General features: G+C 42.5%; 1 protein-coding gene across 1 annotated transcript; it reads right to left on the reverse strand.

Annotated features, from left to right (window-relative positions):
- Positions 1 to 336: 336 nt before the first annotated feature.
- Positions 337 to 20,956, reverse strand: LOC143767525 (uncharacterized). Its single transcript, XM_077255937.1, has 7 exons — positions 20,923 to 20,956; positions 19,854 to 19,997; positions 19,548 to 19,727; positions 19,341 to 19,464; positions 19,160 to 19,257; positions 18,881 to 18,968; positions 337 to 5,704 (listed from the first exon to the last, which is right to left on the reverse strand). The coding sequence occupies exons 1-7, from the start codon at positions 20,947 to 20,949 to the stop codon at positions 4,374 to 4,376; spliced, it is 1,992 nt and encodes a 663-aa protein (XP_077112052.1). The 5' UTR covers positions 20,950 to 20,956; the 3' UTR covers positions 337 to 4,373.
- Between the last annotated feature and the right edge of the window lie 1,821 nt (positions 20,957 to 22,777).

Here is a 22,777-nt window from a genome sequence, read left to right on the forward strand (position 1 = left end):
GCAGAAACATTACTGTTTCCAACAGTTATTAGATATATGAAACTGAAATAGCTGTTGCAAAAAAAAAAAACAATTTTTATAAAATATTAAGCTTAAGATTAATAGGGGTGCCCAAACTTTTTCATATAACTGTACCCTTAAATTACACCTTAACACATTCTGTTCCTTATGGTATATATGTAAGAACAGCGACTGAGACAAAACCGTGTACTAATAAAGAATATTTATTCCACACACATACGTCTACAGCCTAATATATATATATATATATATATATATATATATATATATATATATATATATATGTGTGTGTATACATACACACACACAACCAACCTAACATTAACTGTCCCTATACAGAAATCAAGGGCTTATATAACTAGATATCCAATAAGGGGTTAAGGATATAAATAACAATGGGGGTTAATGCAGGGATAAAGAGTGGATACTTAGCCCAGTATGCGCCTCATGACACTGGTGGAATAAGAGAGAGAAATGACGCAGCACTAGGTTTTTAACCCCAGCAAAAAAAGTGCATTGTCCAATTTCAGGTGTGTGAAATGAGGTCAACACTATAATGTATTTCTCCCCACCCACTGGTTAAGGTTCATCCGCCAATCCCTGACTGAGAGCTACAGTGGCATGTAACAGTTTTAGCACCACTGGTTATTGTGAACACTTAAGAAACTTGAAGCTGAAATTACCTCTAAAAGGGCTAAAGTTAAAGATAACACGTTTAAAAACTGTATTATATATACAGGGGTTGGACAAAATAATGGAAACACGTAACGTTTTGGCATCATAATCTTCGAACATGTTATAAACATGCAAACCGTGACATATGGTAATGTTTTGTAGTTGATTATATGTGTTATGTGATATGTGCATGTAAATTAACTGTTTGTTTTGCATAATTGTAAGAACATTAATGAGAACCTGATACCAATGGCAGACCTCTCGGATTTTCAAAGAGGCCAAATTGTTGGTGCTCGTATGGAAGGCGCTAGTGTTACAGAAAGTGCCCGAATGCTTGGCGTGTCAAGAGGTACTGTCTCCAAAGTAATGACTGCGTTTAAAAGAGAAGGAAAAACGTCCGCAGCAAAGCACAGGTCCGGCTGAAAGTCAAAGTTGACTGAGAGATACCGTCGGACTCTAAGGGCTCATTTCCACTGGCGAGAGACAAATCGGTCCGTAATCTGGACCGAAAAAAGGGATGTAGCGTATGCGATTGTCATGCGATTGTCATGCGAGTGCAATGCGATTTTTTAATCGCACCATCCGTTTTACATCCGTATGACATCCGTATGCAATCCGTTTTTTTTCTCTGCAACTATTTTTAGGCAGTCATTTACAGGACCATGGACAGTGTTCTAGGCCACAGAATGGTGATGTATCCGTAAAAAACGGACTGAATACGGATGGTCCGTATTCCGTACGTTTTTTTCTCGCATTCATTGACTTGCATTGGCGAGTCTCGTCCGAGACTCGCAGCAAATCGCAGCATGCTGCGATTTTTTTCTCAGTCCGATTTCGGCTGAGAAAAAAAATCGCACATGAAAAGACACCTATTGAATAACATTGGTCCGAGTGCAATCCGATTTTTTATCGGATTGCACTCGTCCGTTTTCCTCGACAGTGGAAATGAGCCCTAAAGCAAATTGTGAGAGAGGATCACAAGACCACGGCTCCGAAAATCACTGCTGAGCTCAATGAACACCTACAGAATCCAGTTTCCACGAAAACTGTTTGTCGGGAGCTGCACAAATCTGGATTCCACGGAAGAGCTGCAATTAGAAAAACGCTGCTCTCAATGACAAATGTTTCCAAGCATTTAAAGTGGTGTAGAAACCTCCAGAATTGGTCCCTCGAGCAGTGGAAACATGTGATATTCTCAGATGAATCATCGTTTACCCTATTTCCGACCTCCGGCCGAGTGTACGTTTGGAGACAGCCGAAAGAAGCATTCCATCCAGACTGCCTTCTCCCAACCGTAAAACATGGTGGAGGTTCTGTGATGATCTGGGGTGCTATTTCGTGGACATCCGCCGGGCCAATGATATCCCTTCATGGAAGAATTAACAGCCGAGATTATTTAGGCATTTTGGGCGACCAAGTGCATCCAATGGTTCAAGCACTGTTCCCGCAGGGGAACGCCATTTTTCAGGATGATAATGCACCAATTCATACAGCTAGAATCGGTAAAGCATGGCACGAGGAACATTCTAATGAAGTTGAGCATCTCATCTGGCCCACACAATCCCCAGACCTCAACATTATTGAGCATTTATGGTCAATTTTAGAGATTCAAGTTAGACGTCGACTTCCGCCGTCATCGTCGCTCAAAGAACTGGAGGGTGTTTTAACTGCAGAATGGGCTAAAATTCCTTGGAAACAATTCACACCTTGCATGAATCAATTCCTCGGATAATTGATGCTGTAATCACCACAAAAGGTGGACCTACACCATATTAAACTAACTTTTGTTGATGTTTCCAGGTGTTTCCATTATTTTGTCCAACCCCGGTATATAGTGATGCAAATGTTCATAATCCATTTGTAAAAGCCATCCTCTTTTCTACTTCAGCTTTTTTACAGATGGCGTTATGTTTGCATCAAGAATTTGTTGAAGTTTCATTGAATCCATTTTTCCCTCTACCAGTGAAATTTTCCCCTAGCCATTGGCTGCAACACAACCCCGAAGCATGATTGATCCACCCCCATGCTTAACGGTTGTTGAGATATTCTTTTCCTGAAATGATGTGTCCTTTTTTCCCCAACACATACCTTTGATCATTATGGCTAAAGAGTTCTATTTTAACCTCATTGGTCTAAAAAACTAGTTTCCAAAATGCATTAGGCTTGGTTAGATGTTCTTTTGAATACTACTGCTGCTGAAATTTATGATGAGGATGCAAGACAGATTTTCTTCTGATGACTCTTCCATGAAAGCCTTATTTGTGAAAGTGTCATTGAGCAGTAGAACAATGTAACAACTCCAGAGTCTGCTAAATCTTTCTGATGGTCTTTTGAAGTCAAGCAGGGGCACCAATTTGCCTCTCTAGCAATCCTATGAGCAGCTCTCACTGAAATTTTGCTTGGACTTCCAGACCTTATCTTCACCTCCACCATTGCAGTCAACTGCCATTTCTTAATTACATTTCGAACTGATGAAAGGGAAACTTGAAAACACTTTGCTATCCTTTTATTGCCTTCTCCTGCTTTGTGGGCCTCCACCATTTTCATTTTCAGAGTGCTAGGCAGCTGCTTAGAAAAACTCATAGCTGCTGGTTTTTGGCTCAAGGTTAGAGGAGGCCGGGAGTTCTTATAAAGTTGGGAAATTTGCATCACCTGGCCGCTCCTTACGATGATAGTGAACAAGGCATAGCCCTAACAGGCTAATTAAGGTCGGAAACCTTAGTTTCACACAAATTTCCAAGTGTGCCCAACCTTTTGCATTGGCCCATTTTTCTTTTTATAATTATTAAAATGTAATAGAAGACTATATATATTTTTTGCCTAAGTTATAAAGTAAATGTGTCATCTTTAACTTTAGCCCTTTCAGACATCATTTCATCTTCAACTTGCTTAACTGTTACAATAACAACAATTTTGACCAGGGGTGCCCAAACTTTTACATGCCACTGCATGATGTACCTTTGCAACCTCAGCTGATAGGACAGAATGGAACAATTTTTGTTGTCCCCTTCATGATAACACTATTTTAACAAAACTATTATGAATCAGCTTTTGATGTATCCAGACTGGGCATTCCATTGTCCTGAGATAAACACACTGTGATCCCGTCTTTAGGGTATGTGCACACGTTGCGGTTTTTACTGCGGACCCGCAGCATTTTTGACACTGCGGAGCGGTGTACAGTACCATGTTAACCTATGGAAAATAAAAACCGCTGTGCACATGCTGCGGAAAAAAACGCGCGGAAACGCAGCGGTTTATTTTCCGCAGCATGTCAATTCTTTTTGCGGATTCCGCAGCGGTTTTACACCTGCTCCATATTAAAAAAACGCAGGTGTAAAACCGCAGTCGAATCCGCACAAAAACCGCAGTAAATCCACGATAAATCCGCAGGAAAAACAGTGTTTTTGACCTGCGGATTTATCAAAATCAGTGCGGAAAAATCCGAACACCAGTCCGCAGCGTGTGCACACAGCCTTAGATGGGGAAGGGTGCGTCTAATACACACATACACATCTCCAGCACTTCCCCTTTACACTCATTTACTTATATGTCATTACTTTGACTCTCTGATATGTGTTTTATTGTACAGTTTGTCAAAAATACATGCTTACCCTGTGTGAGTTTTCCTTTGTGGTCAACAAAATAATTTTCGAGTAAAATATTTCCCACCTTTTTTATGTATGAGAATGACTTCTCCCTTTGTGAGACATTTCATGCTTAATAAGACTCCTTTTGTTGGTAAAATATTTATCACAATCTGAACATGAAAATGGCTTCTCCCCTGTGTGATTTCTCTGGTGACTAATAAGATGCGATATCTGCTTAAAAGGTTTTCCACATTCTGAACATGAAAATGGTTTCTCCCCTGTATGAGTTCTCCGATGTGTAAAAAGATGTGATTTATGTGTAAAACATTTCCCACATTCTGAACATGAATATGGCTTTTCCCCTGTGTGAGTTTTCTGATGTGTAAAAAGATGTGATTTCTTAGCAAAACATTTCTCACATTCTGTACATGCAAATGGCTTCTCCCCTGTGTGAATTCTCTGATGTGTAACAAGACTTGATCTATATGCAAAAAATTTCCCACATTCTGAACATGAAAATGGCTTCTTCCCTGTGTGACTTCTCTGATGTGTAATAAGGTTTGATTTATCTGCAAAAGATTTATCACATTCTGAACACGAAAATGGCTTCTCCCCCGTGTGAGTTCTCTGATGTGTAAAAAGATGTGATTTCTTGGCAAAACATTTCTCACATTCTGTACACGAAAATGGCTTCTCCCCGGTGTGACTTCTCTGATGTGTAACAAGACTTGATCTATATGCAAAAAATTTCCCACAATCTGAACATAAAAATGGCTTCTTACCAGTGTGACTTCTCTGATGTATAAAAAGATGTGATTTATGTGTAAAGCATTTCCAACATGCTGAACAAGAATATGACTTCTCCCCTGTGTGACTTCTCTGATGTGTCAAAAGAAGTGATTTCTTGCCAAAACATTTCTCACATTCTGAACATGCATATGACTTTACTCCTGTGTGAATTCTATAGTGTTTATCAAGTTTTGATTTATTTACAAAACATTTCCCACATTCAGAACATGAATATGGCTTCTCCCCTGAGTGATTTTTCTGGTGTGCAACAAGATTTGATTTATCTGCAAAAGATTTCTCACATTCTGAACATGAAAAAGGCTTCTCACCTGTGTGAGTCCTTTGATGTGTAACAAGTTTCGACTTACTTACAAAAATTTTACCACATTGTGAACATGAATATGGCTCCTCCCCTGTGTGAACTCTTTTTTCTCTAAGAAGCTTTACACTTTGGTTAAATGAAGAAAGGCCTTGTTTAAAATGATCAATTGATAGATCTTTTCTGTGAAATGATGTTGGTATTTCTGGAATAGTGGCATAAATGTCAGTTATATCTTGTGGGATATTAAGGTCATCTGATTTAAAAACTGAAGAGGCCAGTTGTCCCTCTGATCTTCTGGTGAAGTCATCTGTGAAGATTAAAGATTATTTTTAAATTAAATATCCTGAATTATATTTTTAAAATATCCATTGAAACTCATGTTGAAGTTATATAGCAAAATTCAATTATTTGCTAAGACAAAAACTTTTCACAAGGCAAGAGTAGACCTAAGAGCAGGAACCAGTAGAATAATAAGTTCTACCCTTTTTGTTCATTGTGCCTCTCAAATATTGCAATAATAAGCCTCCAAAAAGTATTATGTAGCACAAAATACCAATAAAGACTTCTAATCCCCCCAACCTCCCCAAAAACAAGACTCCACCTATATCTATCATCTGTCAATAGAAAAATAGAGGGTTTCCACTTTATTAGTAGATAGAGGGATCTTCAAAAGCAACATGGTTTCCAGTAACCAATCTAGCAAAATCTGTTATTTCAAAGCCAAACTTTCCCTTCGCTTCTGAGTTCTGCAGCTTGCCTTAACCCCATTAGCATCCACATGTTTAGCATTGTGTTAACGGGAAAAACCCATTTAAACATTTATAATAATAATCTTTATTTTTATATAGCGCTGACATATTCCGCAGCGCTTTACAGTTTGCACACATTATCATCGCTGTCCCCGACGGGGCTCACAATCTAAATTCCCTATCAGTATGTCTTTGGAAGTGTTCGTGTTGCCAGAAGCACAAGCTGGGCATCATTAATATGACATGAAAATGGTATATTGGCAATTTTCCCTCTTCAAATTCTAATACGTTAGTTTCCAGAGAATACCTGCAGGGTTAAAATAGTCACTACTCCTATAGATGAATTCACTGTGAAAAATTTAGTCAACTTTATTAGCTTTTCTACTGTTCTGATTATCTGCCATTCTGCTACCTTAGGTGATCTGCAAATGGTGCCCCTAGACTATTCTAGCAAAATCTGCATTACAATAGCCAAATGGTGCTCCTTCCCATCTGAGCCATGCCATGTGCCGAAACAGTAAAATTTTGTCCAAATCAAAAGAAGTCCAATTGTTCTACTACCTTTGTGAATTGTTAATTATTGTGATACACATAAAGGGTTACATTTCCTGAATACCATTTTTTTATACTATGAGGAGTGCAATTTTCTAAAATATAGGCCCTCCAAGTAACTTAAAAAGTGATTTGGTTCCCAGAAAAATAGGATTTGTATATTCCCTTGACATATGATAATTGGATAGTAAAGGCTTGTAACCACGTCATGACATTTGATGTAAGTTCATGTCATAGTTGGGAACGGGTTCCTGCAAAATGACAAACTTACATCATGGTAATCATGCGGGCCCAGGAGCAGTGCCAGCCTGATTTGCACCAGAAGTTTCGCCTAAGTGAAAATGGAGACGCGGCTGTAACAGCTAAAAGCGGTGCCTTTACCACTGTGATGGTGTGATATGCTATATGGGTATCAATTTTGCGTATATTTATATTTTACTTATTTTCATTGTGTTCTCTTGTAGGATGAGTTGTTATTTGCCATCTGATATTCTCCCCACAGTTCTGTATTGTTATCTCTCCACAGGGTCAGTGAATAATGTTGTTTGCTAATATGCTAATGACATGTTGACCTAGCTTGTTGAAACAATGAGCCCCTGCGACCCACCCCCTAACCTGTGAATGAGGAGAGGGACTTGTAAACATCAGGGAGGTGAGACAGAGATCAGATCCTGTGTGGAACCATGATGTGAAGAGCATATCAGAGAGAAAGAAGAGTATATGGACTATGCTATCCTCTGCTGGATTGTTGGACTTTTATCCTGTTACTGAACTACATTCTGGACTAGTGTATCCTCAGTGTGGTGGATCGTATATATGGACCTTTTGTATTTTTGCGTAAATAAAGGTTCTTGGATCTTTTCACTCATCTCTCGCTCTGTTGATTGTGTGATACTGGAGAAGGAACCTGTGACAACCGCCCTGGGCCATTTAGCCCCTAAATTCCACGACAGGTCCTTGCCGCATTTTCTGATAGCATCTGTCTGCAAAAAAATCTCCAGGACTCCTATAGCGATGTGGACTTGCTGCCAGCTATGGTAGCCTGTTTAGACCATGTCAAGAGCATGGTCTAAGAAGCTGTTGTCAGTGCAGCACTGACAATTATGATGCATTACAGTGCTGGTGCATTGCAATGCATTATACCAGTTATCAGAGTAATAAAAGTTAAAAGCCTATAGCGGGATTAAATAAAAAAAAAATTGTAATAAAGCTTAAAAAAATAAATAAATAACAAAATAGAAAACAAATTTAAAATATTATACTAATAAATAGGTGTACATGTATATAAATACTGCCCCAAAAAAATAAAATCAAATGCAATGAAACATTTGAATGCAAAAAAAAAATTATATAGCTGAAAACGTCATATTGTCCAGCAAAAAACAAGCTGTTATACTGCTCCGCTAGTGGAGAAATAAAGTTATAGCTCTCAGAACATTTTTTTTCTATAAAATAGTTTTTATTGTATAAATGCGGTGGAATATTCCCTATAACGAGACAGATGGAGTCACTTAGGACTCTTTCTGCCCTATCTATGATTCAGCGATATCCGTCTTCTTAACCCCTTTCTGACATTGGACGTACTATCCCGTCGAGGTGGGGTGGGCCCGTATGACCACCGACGGGATAGTACGTCATATGCGATCGGCCGCTCTCACGGGGGGAGCGCGGCCGACCGCGGCCGGGTGTCAGCTGACTATCGCAGCTGACATCCGGCACTATGTGCCAGAAGTGGTCACGGACCGCCCCCGGCACATTAACCCCCGACACACCGCGATCAAACATGATCGCGGTGGTCCGGCGGTACAGGGAAGCATCGAGCAGGGAGGGGGCTCCCTGTGGGCTTCCCTGAGACCCCCGGAGCAACGCGATGTGATCGCGTTGCTCCGAGGGTCTCCTACTTCCTTCCTCGCTGCAGGTCCCGGATCCAAGATGGCCGCGGCATCCGGGTCCTGCAGGGAGGGAGGTGGCTTACCGAGTGCCTGCTCAGAGCAGGCGCTGGTAAGCCTGCAGTGCTCTAAGTCAGATCGCTGATCTGACAGAGTGCTATGCAAACTGTCAGATCACCGATCTGTAATGTCCCCCCCTGGAACAAAGTAAAAAAAATAAATTTCCACATGTGTAAAAAAAAAGAAAAAAAAAAATTTCCTAAATAAAGAAAAAAAATATATATTATTCCCATAAATACATTTCTTTATCTAAATAAAAAAAAAATAAAAAATAAAAGTACAGATATTTAGTATCGCCGCGTCCGTAACGACCCTACCTATAAAGCTATATCACTAGTTAACCCCTTCAGTGAACACCGTAGGGGGGAAAAAAAAAAACGAGGCAAAAAACAACGCTTTATTATCATACCGCCGAAAGTGGAATAACACGCGATCAAAAAGACGGATATAAATATCCATGGTACCGCTGAAAACGTCATCTTTTCCTGCAAAAAACGAGCCGCCATACAGCGTCATCAAAGAAAAAATAAAAAAGTTATAGTCCTCAGAATAAAGCGATGCCAAAATAATTATTTATTCTATAAAATAGTTTTTATCGTATAAAAGCGCCAAAACATTAAAAAATGATATAAATGAGGTATCGCTGTAATCGTACTGACCCGAAGAATAAAACTGCCTTATCAATTTTACCAAACGTGGAACGGTATAAACGCCTCCCCCAAAAGAAATTCATGAATAGCTGTTTTTTTGTCATTCTGCCTCACAAAAATCGGAATAAAAAGCGATCAAAAACTGTCACGTGTCCGAAAATGTTACCAATAAAAACGTCAACTCATCCCGCAAAAAACAAGACCTCACATGACTCTGTGGACCAAAATATGGAAAAATTATAGGTCTCAAAATGTGGAGACGCAAAAACTTTTTTGCTATAAAAAGCATCTTTTAGTGTGTGACGGCTGTCAATCATAAAAATCTGCTATAAAAAATGCTATAAAAGTAAATCAAACCCCCCTTCATCACCCCCTTAGTTAGGGAAAAATAATAAAATTAAAAAAATGTATTTATTTCCATTTTCCCATTAGGGCTAGGGTTAGGGTTAGGGTTAGGGCTGGGGTTGGGGCTAGGGTTGGAGCTAAAGTTAGGGTTAGGGTTGGGGATAAAGATAGGGTTAGGGCTAAAGTTAGGCTTAGGGTTTGGATTACATTTACAGTTGGGATTAGGGTTGGGATTAGAGTTAGGGGTGTGTCAGGGTTAGGGGTGTGGTTAGGGTTACCATTGGGATTAGGGCTAGGGGTGTGTGTGGATTAGGGTTTCAGTTAGAATTGGGGAGTTTCCACTGTTTAGGCACATCAGGGGCGCTCCAAACGCGACATGGCGTCCGATCTCAATTCCAGCCAATTCTGCATTGAAAAAGTAAAACAGTGCTCCTTCCCTTCCGAGCTTTCCTGTGCGCCCAAACAGGGGTTTACCCCAACATATGGGGCATCAGAGTACTCGGGACAACTTGGACAACAACTTTTGGGGTCCAAGTTCTCTTGTTACCCTTGGGAAAATATAAATTTGGGGGGCTAAAAATCATTTTTGTGGAAAAAAATGTTTTTTATTTTCACGGCTCTGCGTTGTAAACTGTAGTGAAACACTTGGGGGTTCAAAGTTCTCACAACACATCTAGATAAGTTCCTTGGGAGGTCTAGTTTCCAATATGGGGTCACTTGTGGGGGGTTTCTACTGTTTGGGTACATCAGGGGCTCTGCAAATGCAACGTGACGCCTGCAAACCAATCCATCTAAGTCGGAATTCCAAATGGCGCTCCTTCCCTCCCGACCTCTGCCATGCGCCCAAACAGTGGTTCCCCCCCACATATGGGGTATCAGCGTACTCAGGACAAAAGGGACAACAACTTTTGGTGTCCAATTTATCCTGTTACCCTTGTGAAAATACAAAACTGGGGGCTAAAAAATCATTTTTGCGAAAAAAAAAAAGAATTTTTATTTTCACGGCTCTGCGTTATAAACTGTAGTGAAACACTTGGGGGATCAAAGCTCTCAAAACACATCTAGATAAGTTCCTTAGGGGTCAACTTTTAACCCTTATAACTCCCTAACAAAAAAAAATGTTGGTTCCTAAATTGTGCTGATGTAAAGTAGACATGTGGGAAATGTTACCTATTAAGTATTTTGTGTGACATCTCTGTGATTTAAGGACATAAAAATTCAAAGTTTGAAAATTGCGAAATTTTCAAAATTTTCGCCAAATTTCCGTTGTTTTCACAAATAAACGCAAGTTATATCGAAGAAATTTTACCACTATCATGAAGTACAATATGTCACGAGAAAACAGTGTCAGAATCGCCAGGATCCGTTGAAGCGTTCCAGAGTTATAACCTCATAAAGGGACAGTGGTCAGAATTGTAAAAATTGGCCCGGTCATTAACGTGCAAACCACCCTTGGGGGTGAAGGGGTTAAGAGTGCATAAAAGTGCACTTGGTAAAAGTTTTCTCCACCTCTGAAAATGGCACCACTGAACTCTGCTGCCTCATACTGATTGGATCCCTCAAGGGTTTCATCTAAACCATGTCATTCGGAGATGTAGATGGAAACTCCAATGTAACTGCTCAGTGTAGAAGGCAGGATAAATGTGATACAAAATTATATGTTACGTGTTCAAAAAAAAAAAAAAAGATTAAACTCAATCCACAAAAAAGCAAGTCACCACTCAGGTCTGTCATCTGTCATTGGAAATATAGGGAACTTGCACGTCATTGGTAGCACAAAAACTCTGGAAAACATTTATGGCCCCTCGCCCCCTCAATAGAAATCTTGCGAATTCTGAGCTCCCAAGTCCAAATGCCCCTCAGTATGCCTAAACCACATTAAGCGTCTACAGACAATTCTGTAGTGGTGAGAGCCCGCCTACTTTACGGGGTCCATGTCTCCAAAAGCACATACTGGGCATAATGTAGGGGCACTACATTGTACTTGTCACTGACATGTCTTTGCACTACAATGGTGAATTTGACATTTTCTATATGGAACATCGACTGATGCTCGTTTTTGGAAAACACCCATACAGTGAAAATCTTCACTACTTATGTAGACAAATTTTGAAATTTGCAATTTCGAAAATGGGGTCACTTGTCAGTAGATTCTTCTAGCACTTAAGGGCTGTGTATATGGATTCCGCAAACTATTATTTGATAATTTGTTCTCCAACAATCAAATAGCGCTCCGTCCCTCCCAAGTCTCACCATGTGGCTAAGCACAACTGTTCAGCCACATATGGGGCATTGCCACATTCGGCAGAAATTGTGTGACAAATTTTGTTGCTATTTTTCCTCATGTAGAAATGTAAAATTTGGGGCTAAAACTAAATTTTTGTGGTAAAAATGTAATTATTTTTTCTTCACTTCCCAATAGTACAAAATTCTGTGACACACCCGTGGTGTAAATATGATCACTGCATCCCTTCGATGAATTGAGGTGCAGTTTGTAAAATGGGGTCACTTATGGGGGATTTCTGCTTTTTTTGCACCTCATGGGCTCTGCTAGTGGATCGTGGCATCCTTAAACCATTTCTGCAAAATCTGTGTGATGGAAATATATATATATATATATATATATATATATATATATATATATATATATATATATATATACACTCACCGGCCACTTTATTAGGTACACCATGCTAGTAACGGGTTGGACCCCCTTTTGCCTTCAGAACTGCCTCAATTCTTCGTGGCATAGATTCAACAAGGTGCTGGAAGCATTCCTCAGAGATTTTGGTCCATATTGACATGATGGCATCACACAGTTGCCGCAGATTTGTCGGCTGCACATCCCAAAGATGCTCCATACAAGGCAGGATGGATCCATGCTTTCATGTTTACGCCAAATTCTGACCCTACCATCCGAATGTCGCAGCAGAAATCGAGACTCATCAGATCAAGCAACGTTTTTCCAATCTTCTACTGTCCAGTTTCGATGAGCTTGTACAAATTGTAGCCTCAGTTTCCTGTTCTTAGCTGAAAGGAGTGGTACCCGGTGTGGTCTTCTGCTGCTGTAGCCCATCTGCCTCAAAGTTCGACGCACTGTGCGTTCAGAGATGCTCTTAGGCCTACCTTGGTTGTAACGGGTGGCGATTTGAGTCACTGTTGCCTTTCTATCAGCTCGAACCAGTCTGCCCATTCTCCTCTGACCTCTGGCATCAACAAGGCATTTCCGCCCACAGAACTGCCGCTCACTGGATTTTTTTTCTTTTTCGGACCATTCTCTGTAAACCCTAGAGATGGTTGTGCGTGAAAATCCCAGTAGATCAGCAGTTTCTGAAATACTCAGACCAGCCCTTCTGGCACCAACGACCATGCCACGTTCAAAGGCACTCAAATCACCTTTCTTCCCCATACTGATGCTCGGTTTGAACTGCAGGAGATTGTCTTGACCATGTCTACATGCCTAAATGCACTGAGTTGCCGCCATGTGATTGGCTGATTAGAAATTAAGTGTTAACAAGAAGTTGGACAGGTGTACCTAATAAAGTGGCCAGTGAGTGTATATATATATATATTTCATTTAGATCGCACTTGCATATAAACTCATATATACTCACAGCTAATATATACACTATAATCAATTGCTTAACCCCTTCACGACCTTGCCCTTTTCTGTTTTTGCATTCTCGTTTTTCGCTCCCTTCCTTCCCAGAGCCATAACTTTTATATTTTTCCGTCAATAAGGCCATGTGAGGGTTTGTTTTTTGCAGGACAAGTTGCACTTTTCAACGCCATCATTGGTTTTAGCATGTCGTGTACTAGAAAACGGGAAAAAAATTCCAAGTGCGGTGAAATTGCAAAAAAAGCGCAATCCCACATTTGTTTTTTGGTTGGCTTTTTTGCTAGGTTCACTAAATGCTAAAACTGACCTGCCATTATGATTCTCCAGGTCATTACGAGTTCATAGACACCAAACATGTCTAGGTTACGTTTTATCTAAGTGGTAAAAAAAATTCCAAACTTTGCTAAAAAAAATAATTGCACAATTTTCCAATACCCGTAGCGTCTCCATTTTTTGTGATCTGAGGTCAGGTGAGGGCTTATTTTTTGCGTGCCGAGCTGGCGTTTTTAATGATACCATTTTAGTGCAGATAATTGATCGCCCGTTATTACATTTTAATGCAATGTCGCGGTGACCAAAAAACCGTAATTATGGCATTTTGAATTTTTTCCTCGCTACGACGTTTAGCGATCTGGTTAATCCTTTTTTTATTGATAGATCGGGCGATTCTGAATGCGACGATACCAAATATGTGTAGGTTTGATTTTTTTATTGTTTTATTTTGAATGGGGCGAAAGGGGGGTGATTTAAACTTTTATATCTTTTTTTAATTTTTTCATATTTTTTTAAAAATTTTTTTTTTTTGCTTTTGCCATGCTTCAATAGCCTAGGCTAGAAGCTGGCACAACTCGATCGGCTCAGCTACATAGCAGCGATCATCAAAACAGCTCACATGTCCCGGCTTTGAGGTGGGCTCAGTGCCGGAGGCCACATCAAAGCAGGGGACCCGACCTCCGCAGTAATAATACGACGGAGGTCGGGAAGGGGTTAAAATGGCTGACATAAACTGATATAAGCCAGACAGACTGTTTGGGGCTTTCCAGGCAAAAGCGGAACAGCACCAGATGTACTAAGTGATGCTCAGGCTCAGATGTCTCAACTTTGTCCTAGGTGCAGAAAACGGAGACAGCTACACTTTAGTTGCTTAATCAGCATTCATATGTGCATTAATCACAATATTCCATATATATTTAGATAACCAATAACAGAGGAGCTTGACAATATGGTAATTAATTAACCACCCCCTTTCTATATGCAATTATAAAACCATGTATGTATAATAAACCATCAGTATTGATGGAATGTTATTCTGTCACCATAGTGTACAGTCTCATTCTTGATGAGAGCTCAAAATACTCAGTCTTATTGGGAACGGCCGCAGCACACACAGGGATAGATTTATCCAAACCAAATTTCCATAACATCTGCACTTCTTCCCTTCTGAGCTTTGCACTGTGCCTTAAAAGTCGTTTTTCACCACATATTGGCATAACAAATTGTATGGTCCATTTTCTCATACTATTCCTTTTGAAAATTAAAAACTTGGGGCAAAAATCAACATTTTAGTGAAAAATATTGGTAGCTTTCGATTTACTCAGCCCAATGTTATACACTTCTGTGAATCACCTGAAAGTTAAAAATGCTCACTACACCCGTAGATGAATTCCCCAAAATGGGGTCACTTCTGTGGGGTTTCTGCTGTTTTGGTATGTCAGGGGCTCTTCAAATGTGACATAGCATCTGCACAATCAATTCCAGCTAAATTGCTCCAGAAATCAAATGGCACTCCTTCCCTTTCAAGCCCTGGCATGCGCCCAAACATTAGTTTAAGTACCCCGAAACGCACGTCAGGGTACGTGCCGCATTTACACAGCTTACCAGGTAATATTCCCTCTCTACCCCATGTTATGTGCTTATCGGTGATGCTTTCAAGTCTAGTTTATTGCCATGTGTGCCATGCTCCCTTTTTAACTTATGTATCTAACTTTTACACATGTATAACTATCCCTAGCGTGGCTTTCTTGGCTTTTCACGCATAGTTACCTCTGTGCCATTATTAACTTCTGTATACTTTAGCATTTTCTCTTGGATACCTGATACATGCCCATTACTTGTCCACTCAGACATTGTCACAGTATACTTCCCTTCTATATATATTACCTGGCCTTTTTACCTTAATGTAACCCCCCCTTTTAAATCATGTAATTAAATTATATATGACTTTTATACTCTTTTGGTGTTTGTACTGTAGGCACCCCTGTTAGTTGTGTCACCACTTCACCATGTGTCTCATATAAAGGTGTTTTAATGTCTATTCGTTTCACTCATCCATTATTTTTATATTCTCCTTGACATATACCGTATATACTCGAGTATAAGCCGACCCGAGTATAAGCCGACCCCCCTAATTTTGCCACAAAAAACTGGGAAAACTTATTGACTCGAGTATAAGCCTAGGGTGGAAAATGCAGCAGGTACCGGTAAATTTCAAAATTATAAATAGAAACTCCATACCATTCATTATGGCCCCATAGATGCTCCACATAAAGCTGTGCCATATATACAATGCTCTGCACCGTTGCCCCATAGATAGCTGTGCCATATATATAATGCTCTGCACCGTTGCCCCATAGCTGTGCCATATAGTGCTCTGCACCATTGCCCCATAGCTGTGCCATATAGAGCTCTGCACCGTTGCCCCATAGCTGTGCCATATAGTGCTCTGCACTGTTGCCCCATAGCTTTGCCATATAGTGCTCTGCACCGTTGCCCCATAGCTGTGCCATATAGTGCTCTGCACCGTTGCCCCATAGCTGTGCCATATAGTGCTCTGCACCGTTGCCCCATAGCTGTGCCATATAGTGCTCTGCACCATTGCCCCATAGCTGTGCCATATAGTGCTCTGCACTGTTGCCCCATAGCTCTGCCATATAGTGCTCTGCACCATTGCCCCATAGCTGTGCCATATAGTGCTCTGCACCGTTGCCCCATAGATAGCTGTGCCATATAGTGCTCTGCACCGTTGCCCCATAGCTGTGCCATATAGTGCTTTGCACAGTTGCCTCATAGCTGTGCCATATAGTGCTCTGCACCGTTGCCCCATAGCTCTGCCATATAGTGCTCTGCACAGTTGCCTCATAGCTGTGCCATATAGTGCTCTGCACCGTTGCCCCATAGCTGTGCCATATAGTGCTCTGCACCATTGCCCCATAGCTCTGCCATATAGTGCTCTGCACCATTGCCCCATAGCTGTGCCATATAGTGCTCTGCACCGTTGCCCCATAGCTGTGCCATATAGTGCTCTGCACCGTTGCCCCATAGCTCTGCCATATAGTGCTCTGCACAGTTGCCTCATAGCTGTGCCATATAGTGCTCTGCACCGTTGCCCCATAGCTGTGCCATATAGTGCTCTGCACCGTTGCCCCATAGCTCTGCCATATAGTGCTCTGCACCATTGCCCCATAGATAGCTGTGCCATATAGTGCTCTGCACCGTTGCCCCATAGCTGTGCCATATAGTGCTCTGCACCGTTGCCCCATAGCTGTGCCATATAGTGCTCTGCACCGTTGCCCCATAGCTCTGCCATATAGTGCTCTGCACCATTGCCCCATAGATGCTCCACATAAATCTGTGCTGCTGCTGCTGCAATAAAAAAAAACAAAAAACACATACTCACCTCTCTTGCTTGCAGCTCCTCGGCGCCATCTTCCCGGCATCTCTCCGCACTGACTGATCAGGCAGAGGGCGGCGCGCACACTATATGCGTCATCGCGCCCTCTGACCTGCACAGTCAGTGCAGAGAGACGCCGGGAAGATGGCGCGACGCCCGGCGTGTGGAACGAGGACAGGTGAATATGCGATACTTACCTGCTCCCGGCGTCCCGCTCCTTCCCCCTGCCTGTCTTCGGTGCCGCAGCCTCTTTCTCTATCAGCGGTCACCGGCACCGCTTCATTAGAGAAATGAATAGGCGGCTCCGCCCCTATGGGAGGTGGAGCAGCCTATTCATTTCTCTAATGAGCGGTCCCACGTGACCGCTCAGGGGAAGAGGCTGCGGCACCCGGAGACCGTGGGACGTGCAGGGGGAGCGCCAGGAGCCCCGGAAGCAGGTGAGTATATGACAGTGCTCACCCGCCGACCCCACCACCGATCATGACTCGAGTATAAGCCGAGAGGGGCACTTTCAGCCCCAAAATTTGGGCTGAAAATCTCGGCTTATACTCGAGTATATACGGTAATCGTTTTTTTTTCTCTATTGGGTCTACTACTTACTCTGAATGGTCTGCCGTTCCTCTATGTGCACATATACATAACTATTTACTGTTCATACAAAAATATTAGCTTGATCTATATGTACTGCTCTGGATCAGTATTTTGGTCAAAAATACTAAGTAGAAAATACTAAAAAAAGGACAACCTGTTCAGTGAACAAGGTATTGATATTGCAGAATACACACAAGTTGTTTCACCACGCATGTATTAAGTACTGATTTTTAAAATAGGCTTTATACCATAGACTAAATTCACCAATGCCTGTAGGCTTATATCATGGATTAAATGTATCAGCAGCAATTGCAGGACAACAGTGCGAAACAACTTTAAACCAAAGATAACAGTATATTATAAATATATATCACATGTAATTATATATAGCACAGACCAAAAGTTTGGACACACCTTCTCATTTAAAGATTTTTCTGTATCTTCATGACTGATAATTGTACATTCACACTGAAGGCATCAAAACTATGAATTTACACATGTGGAATTATATACTTAACAAAAAAGTGTGAAACAACTGAAATTATGTCTTATATTCTAGGTTTTTCAAAGTAGTCATCAAACTACATCAAACATCAAACGTTTGGTCTGTACTGTATTTTTTTAATTTCTGGCTCTTTATTAGTTTCTAGTTGAGAAGTCAAGCGGTATAATATCCAACTTTGTAGCGTAGTGGATCTAATCTATATATGAAAAGTACAATGTGTCACGAAAAAAAAACAACCTCAAACAAAATTACTGGGATCAGGTTATCCTTTTTAAAGTTATTACTAAGCCTAGTAACGTGATATGTCAGATTTGAAAAATGGGGCCGGATTATGAACACAAAACTGGCTGCAACGGAAAGTGATTAAATCAGAGGATCTTGGGCGGTAACTACTGTAGTAAAAAACTGTGACATCTCTGGGTAATTATAGTATGTGACATGTTGGCTCTTGACAATCTAAACTATTGTAGGGGCCAATATTTTGTGTATTTTCTTTAAGAAATATTAGAAATTTAAAGAGAACATTAAAAATTTAAAGAGAACATTTCAACTTTGGACCATTGAAGCTACTATAAGTCCTGACTAGAAAGGTAGAGAAAGTATTAGTGCTCCTCGTGTCAGGAGAGACTGTGCGGTAATTTTAATTGCTTAGGATCAAAAAAATCATGAAATTCGTGATATGGAGTCATAAGAGCCATTTTAGGTTATCGTAAACTTATTTGAAGTTAATCCGTTATTTTCTAACAGAAACTGCCTGTCCCACAATCCTGGAGTTTGTATATAGTTGAACCCCTTTTCGTATAGTAATTTACCCTGATGTGACTATTCTTTGCATTTTGTGGTTACTACTCACCTGGACAGTCATATGTAGGAATCTCCTCTTTACACCGCACATCATCCATCACAAATGGCTCTATAATAATTTTGCTCATGTCAATATCCTGAAATAAATATTGTAAAAGTCGATTCAGATAAACAGAAAAGATTAATTACTAACAAAATGACGAAAATGTTTCTAATAAAATGACCCTTTGGTGTTTAATTCTGGGAAATATGCCAAGAATGAACACAAGACCTTCATAGCCGTCTACACATCATAGGGGAGATCTCATGACACCTTCTCTCCATCTACCTGATGATCCTGAGGAACATTGGGATCTTCTTGCTTACAGTCATGTGGAAGAAGAGGACGGGGACAGCTCTCTGGTGTTGTCCTCTTACTGGATAGAACTGGAGGAAACACATACAGGGACTGAATTCATTCTTTACATACAGATAATTATAGGCCATGTGTATTTAGTCTTTTCTATTACCTGGTGATGTGAGGGGCTGGGGAACCTCCATCATGATGTCCTTGTACAGATCTTTGTGTCCTTCTAAATACTCCCACTCCTCCATGGAGAAATAGACGGTGACATCCTGACACCTTATAGGAACCTGACACATACAATGATACCGTCATCCCCCTGATCCCTTCATAGCGTTACTGTATAATGTCCCAGCATTCCCAGCAGTGTCACCTCTCCAGTCAGCAGCTCAATCATCTTGTAGATGAGTTCTAGGATCTTATGATCATTGATGTCCTCATGTATCAGGGTGTGAGGTGGAGGCCCCGTGAAGAGGCTCAGGGGTCTTCCCCCTCCCTCAGACAAATGGTCCTGACAGCGCTCACTAGAGGTCTTCTTCACTACTGTGTAATCCTGGTTATGGAGAGACACATTAATAAACCTCACTACAGACATTTCCAGAGTCCTCACCTCTCCAGTTCTGTCCATCTGTTATTCCCATAGATAAGAATGATGTAATGTGACATCAGAATCTCTCACCTCTCCAGTAAGCCGGAAGAGGATCTCTAGGGTGAGGTGTAATATCCTCTCCGCCATCTTGTTCCTCTCCCTATCCATCCTTGATGGGTAAATCAGGAAAATTTTCTTATATAAAAGATCTCCACTAACAGGATCCGATGAGACCTGATTGGGAAGAAGATGACAATGTAATATCACAAATGATCCTGAGTAATAACACAATAACTGGGGATAATAAGGGGAAACAGATCAGAAGATGTGACATGTAGATTTTATATTTATTATTTCTCGACTGTTGGAAAATCCCTTTCTTCTCTGCCTGATCTTTGCCGTTACTGTCCAGCATGATGCGGAGGCCGTTTTCTCACTGTCACACATACTATGACATGATGTCAATTGCACGGGTTGTTTAGCCCCTCGGATGCTGTGGTCAATAGCGACGGTCTCATCCAGGTGGTTACACGTTACATCAGCATCTCGCTATGTGATCGCAGGATGTTGATTGTTATCATGGCAGCAAGACAAAATAGCAAATGTTCCAGTATTTGGAGTTTGATGACATAAATGTGATATTCCCTCCCAAGTAATGAGATATTATTGTGGAAAAGTCGTACAACGAATATTCTCTATATGTCATTGTCACAGTAATTGTACATTTATTACTGAGAGATAATAGAGAAGCCGATCAGTTACATTATATGGAGCCGAAAATGGCGACAAAATACAACTCATCCCGTAAGGCCAGGGTCACACTTGCAAGAGCAATGTGAGAAACTCGCACGAGTCTCTGCATCAATAGCCGATGCCGCTGGCTCTCGGGAACAGAGCGTTCAGCTGCATAGAAATACATGCAGCCGCACACTCCGGTCCGAGTGCCTGCAGCACCGGCTATTGATGCAGAGACTCGTGTGAGGTTCTCACATTGCTCTCTCAAGTGTGACCCTGGCCTAATAAGGAAAACCTGATCCAGAGAAATGGGAGGAAAGAGAAAGGTCCCAGCACTAGAGATAAGGGAGGCCGAGGGCACAGTAGTGTCAGCACTGAAGGGGTTACTGCCCTCGCCCAGTAATGGTGAATCTCCAGCACCTACCTCCACCTGCAGAGCCGCACACCACATATATGGCTGTTCTGTGCGCACAGGACCTGGGATGAGGTCACAGGAGGGGAGGAGTTAGGGGTCACATGATCAGGGGCCTCAGTGTATGCAGGACTCTGCTGTGCTGGTTGTCATGGTGCTGGATGAGGGGAAGTTTATGTGTGGGGTCAGAAGGGGTTTACAGTGTGAATGTAGTAGTGCCGTGTGTACGAGGTGTACGAAGCGGAGCCGTGTGTGTACGAGGTGTACGGAGCGGAGCCGTGTGTGTACGAGGTGTACGGAGCGAAGCCGTGTGTGTACGAGGTGTACGGAGCGGAGCTGTGTGTGTACGAGGTGTACGGAGTAGAGCCGTGTGTACGAGGTGTACGGAGCGGAGCCGTGTGTGTACGAGGTGTATGGAGCAGAGCCGTGTGTGTACGAGGTGTACGGAGCGAAGCCGTGTGTGTACGAGGTGTACGGAGTAGAGCCGTGTGTACGAGGTGTACGGAGCGGAGCCGTGTGTGTACGAGGTGTATGGAGCAGAGCCGTGTGTGTACGAGGTGTACGGAGCGGAGCCGTGTGTGTACGAGGTGTACGGTGCAGAGCCGTGTGTACGAGGTGTATGGAGCAGAGCCGTGTGTGTACGAGGTGTATGGAGCGGAGCCGTGTGTGTACGAGGTGTATGGAGCGGAGCCGTGTGTGTACGAGGTGTAAGGAGCGGAGCCGTGTGTGTACGAGGTGTAAGGAGCGGAGCCGTGTGTGTACGAGGTGTAAGGAGCGGAGCCGCGTGTGTATGAGGTGTACGGAGCGGAGCCGCGTGTACGGAGCGGAGCCGTGTGTGTACAAGGTGTACGGAGAGGAGCCGTGTGTGTACAAGGTGTACGGAGAGGAGCCGTGTGTGTACGAGGTGTACGGAGCAGAGCCGTGTGTGTACGAGGTGTACGGAGCAGAGCCGTGTGTGTACGAGGTGTACGGAGCAGAGCCGTGTGTGTACGAGGTGTACGGAGCAGAGCCGTGTGTGTACGAGGTGTACGGAGCGGAGCCGTGTGTGTACGAGGTGTATGGAGCGGAGCCGTGTGTGTACGAGGTGTATGGAGCAGAGCCGTGTGTGTACGAGGTGTATGGAGCAGAGCCGTGTGTGTACGAGGTGTACGGAGCGGAGCCGTGTGTGTACGAGGTGTACGGAGCGGAGCCGTGTGTGTACGAGGTGTACGGAGCAGAGCCGTGTGTGTACGAGGTGTACGGAGCAGAGCCGTGTGTGTACGAGGTGTACGGAGCAGAGCCGTGTGTGTACGAGGTGTACGGAGCAGAGCCGTGTGTGTACGAGGTGTACGGAGCAGAGCCGTGTGTGTACGAGGTGTACGGAGCGGAGCCGTGTGTGTACGAGGTGTACGGAGCGGAGCCGTGTGTGTACGAGGTGTATGGAGCGGAGCCGTGTGTGTACCAGGTGTATGGAGCAGAGCCGTGTGTGTACGAGGTGTATGGAGCGGAGCCGTATGTGTACGAGGTGTAAGGAGCGGAGCCATATGTGCTAGGTATATGGAGCGCAGTCGTGTGTGTACGAGTTGTATGGAGCAGAGCCGTGTGTGTACGAGGTGTATGGAGCGGAGCCGTATGTGTACGAGGTGTATGGAGCGGAGCCGTGTGTGTACGAGGTGTATGGAGCAGAGCCGTGTGTGTACGAGGTGTATGGAGCGGAGCCGTATGTGTACGAGGTGTAAGGAGCGGAGCCGCGTGTGTATGAGGTGTACGGGGCGGAGCCGCGTGTGTACAAGGTGTAGGGAGCGGAGCCAGGTGTGTACGAGGTGTACGGAGGGGAGCTGTGTGTACGAGGTGTACAGAGCGGAGTCGTGTACACGTGTACGGAGCA

This window comes from Ranitomeya variabilis, chromosome 4 (genome assembly GCF_051348905.1).
Source record: "Ranitomeya variabilis isolate aRanVar5 chromosome 4, aRanVar5.hap1, whole genome shotgun sequence".
Classification (NCBI taxonomy): Eukaryota; Metazoa; Chordata; class Amphibia; order Anura; family Dendrobatidae; genus Ranitomeya; species Ranitomeya variabilis.

Bases quoted from the DNA above. Each gene is read 5' to 3' on its own strand.
- LOC143767525 (XM_077255937.1), bottom strand. From the start codon at position 20,949: ATGTGGTGTGCGGCTCTGCAGGTGGAG. The intron at 19,728-19,853 runs GTGAGAGATTCT...CTCCATAACCAG, and splicing joins TCTTCCGGCTTACTGGAGAG to GATTACACAGTAGTGAAGAA. The intron at 5,705-18,880 runs GTGAGTAGTAAC...TAATCTTCACAG, and splicing joins TCCTACATATGACTGTCCAG to ATGACTTCACCAGAAGATCA.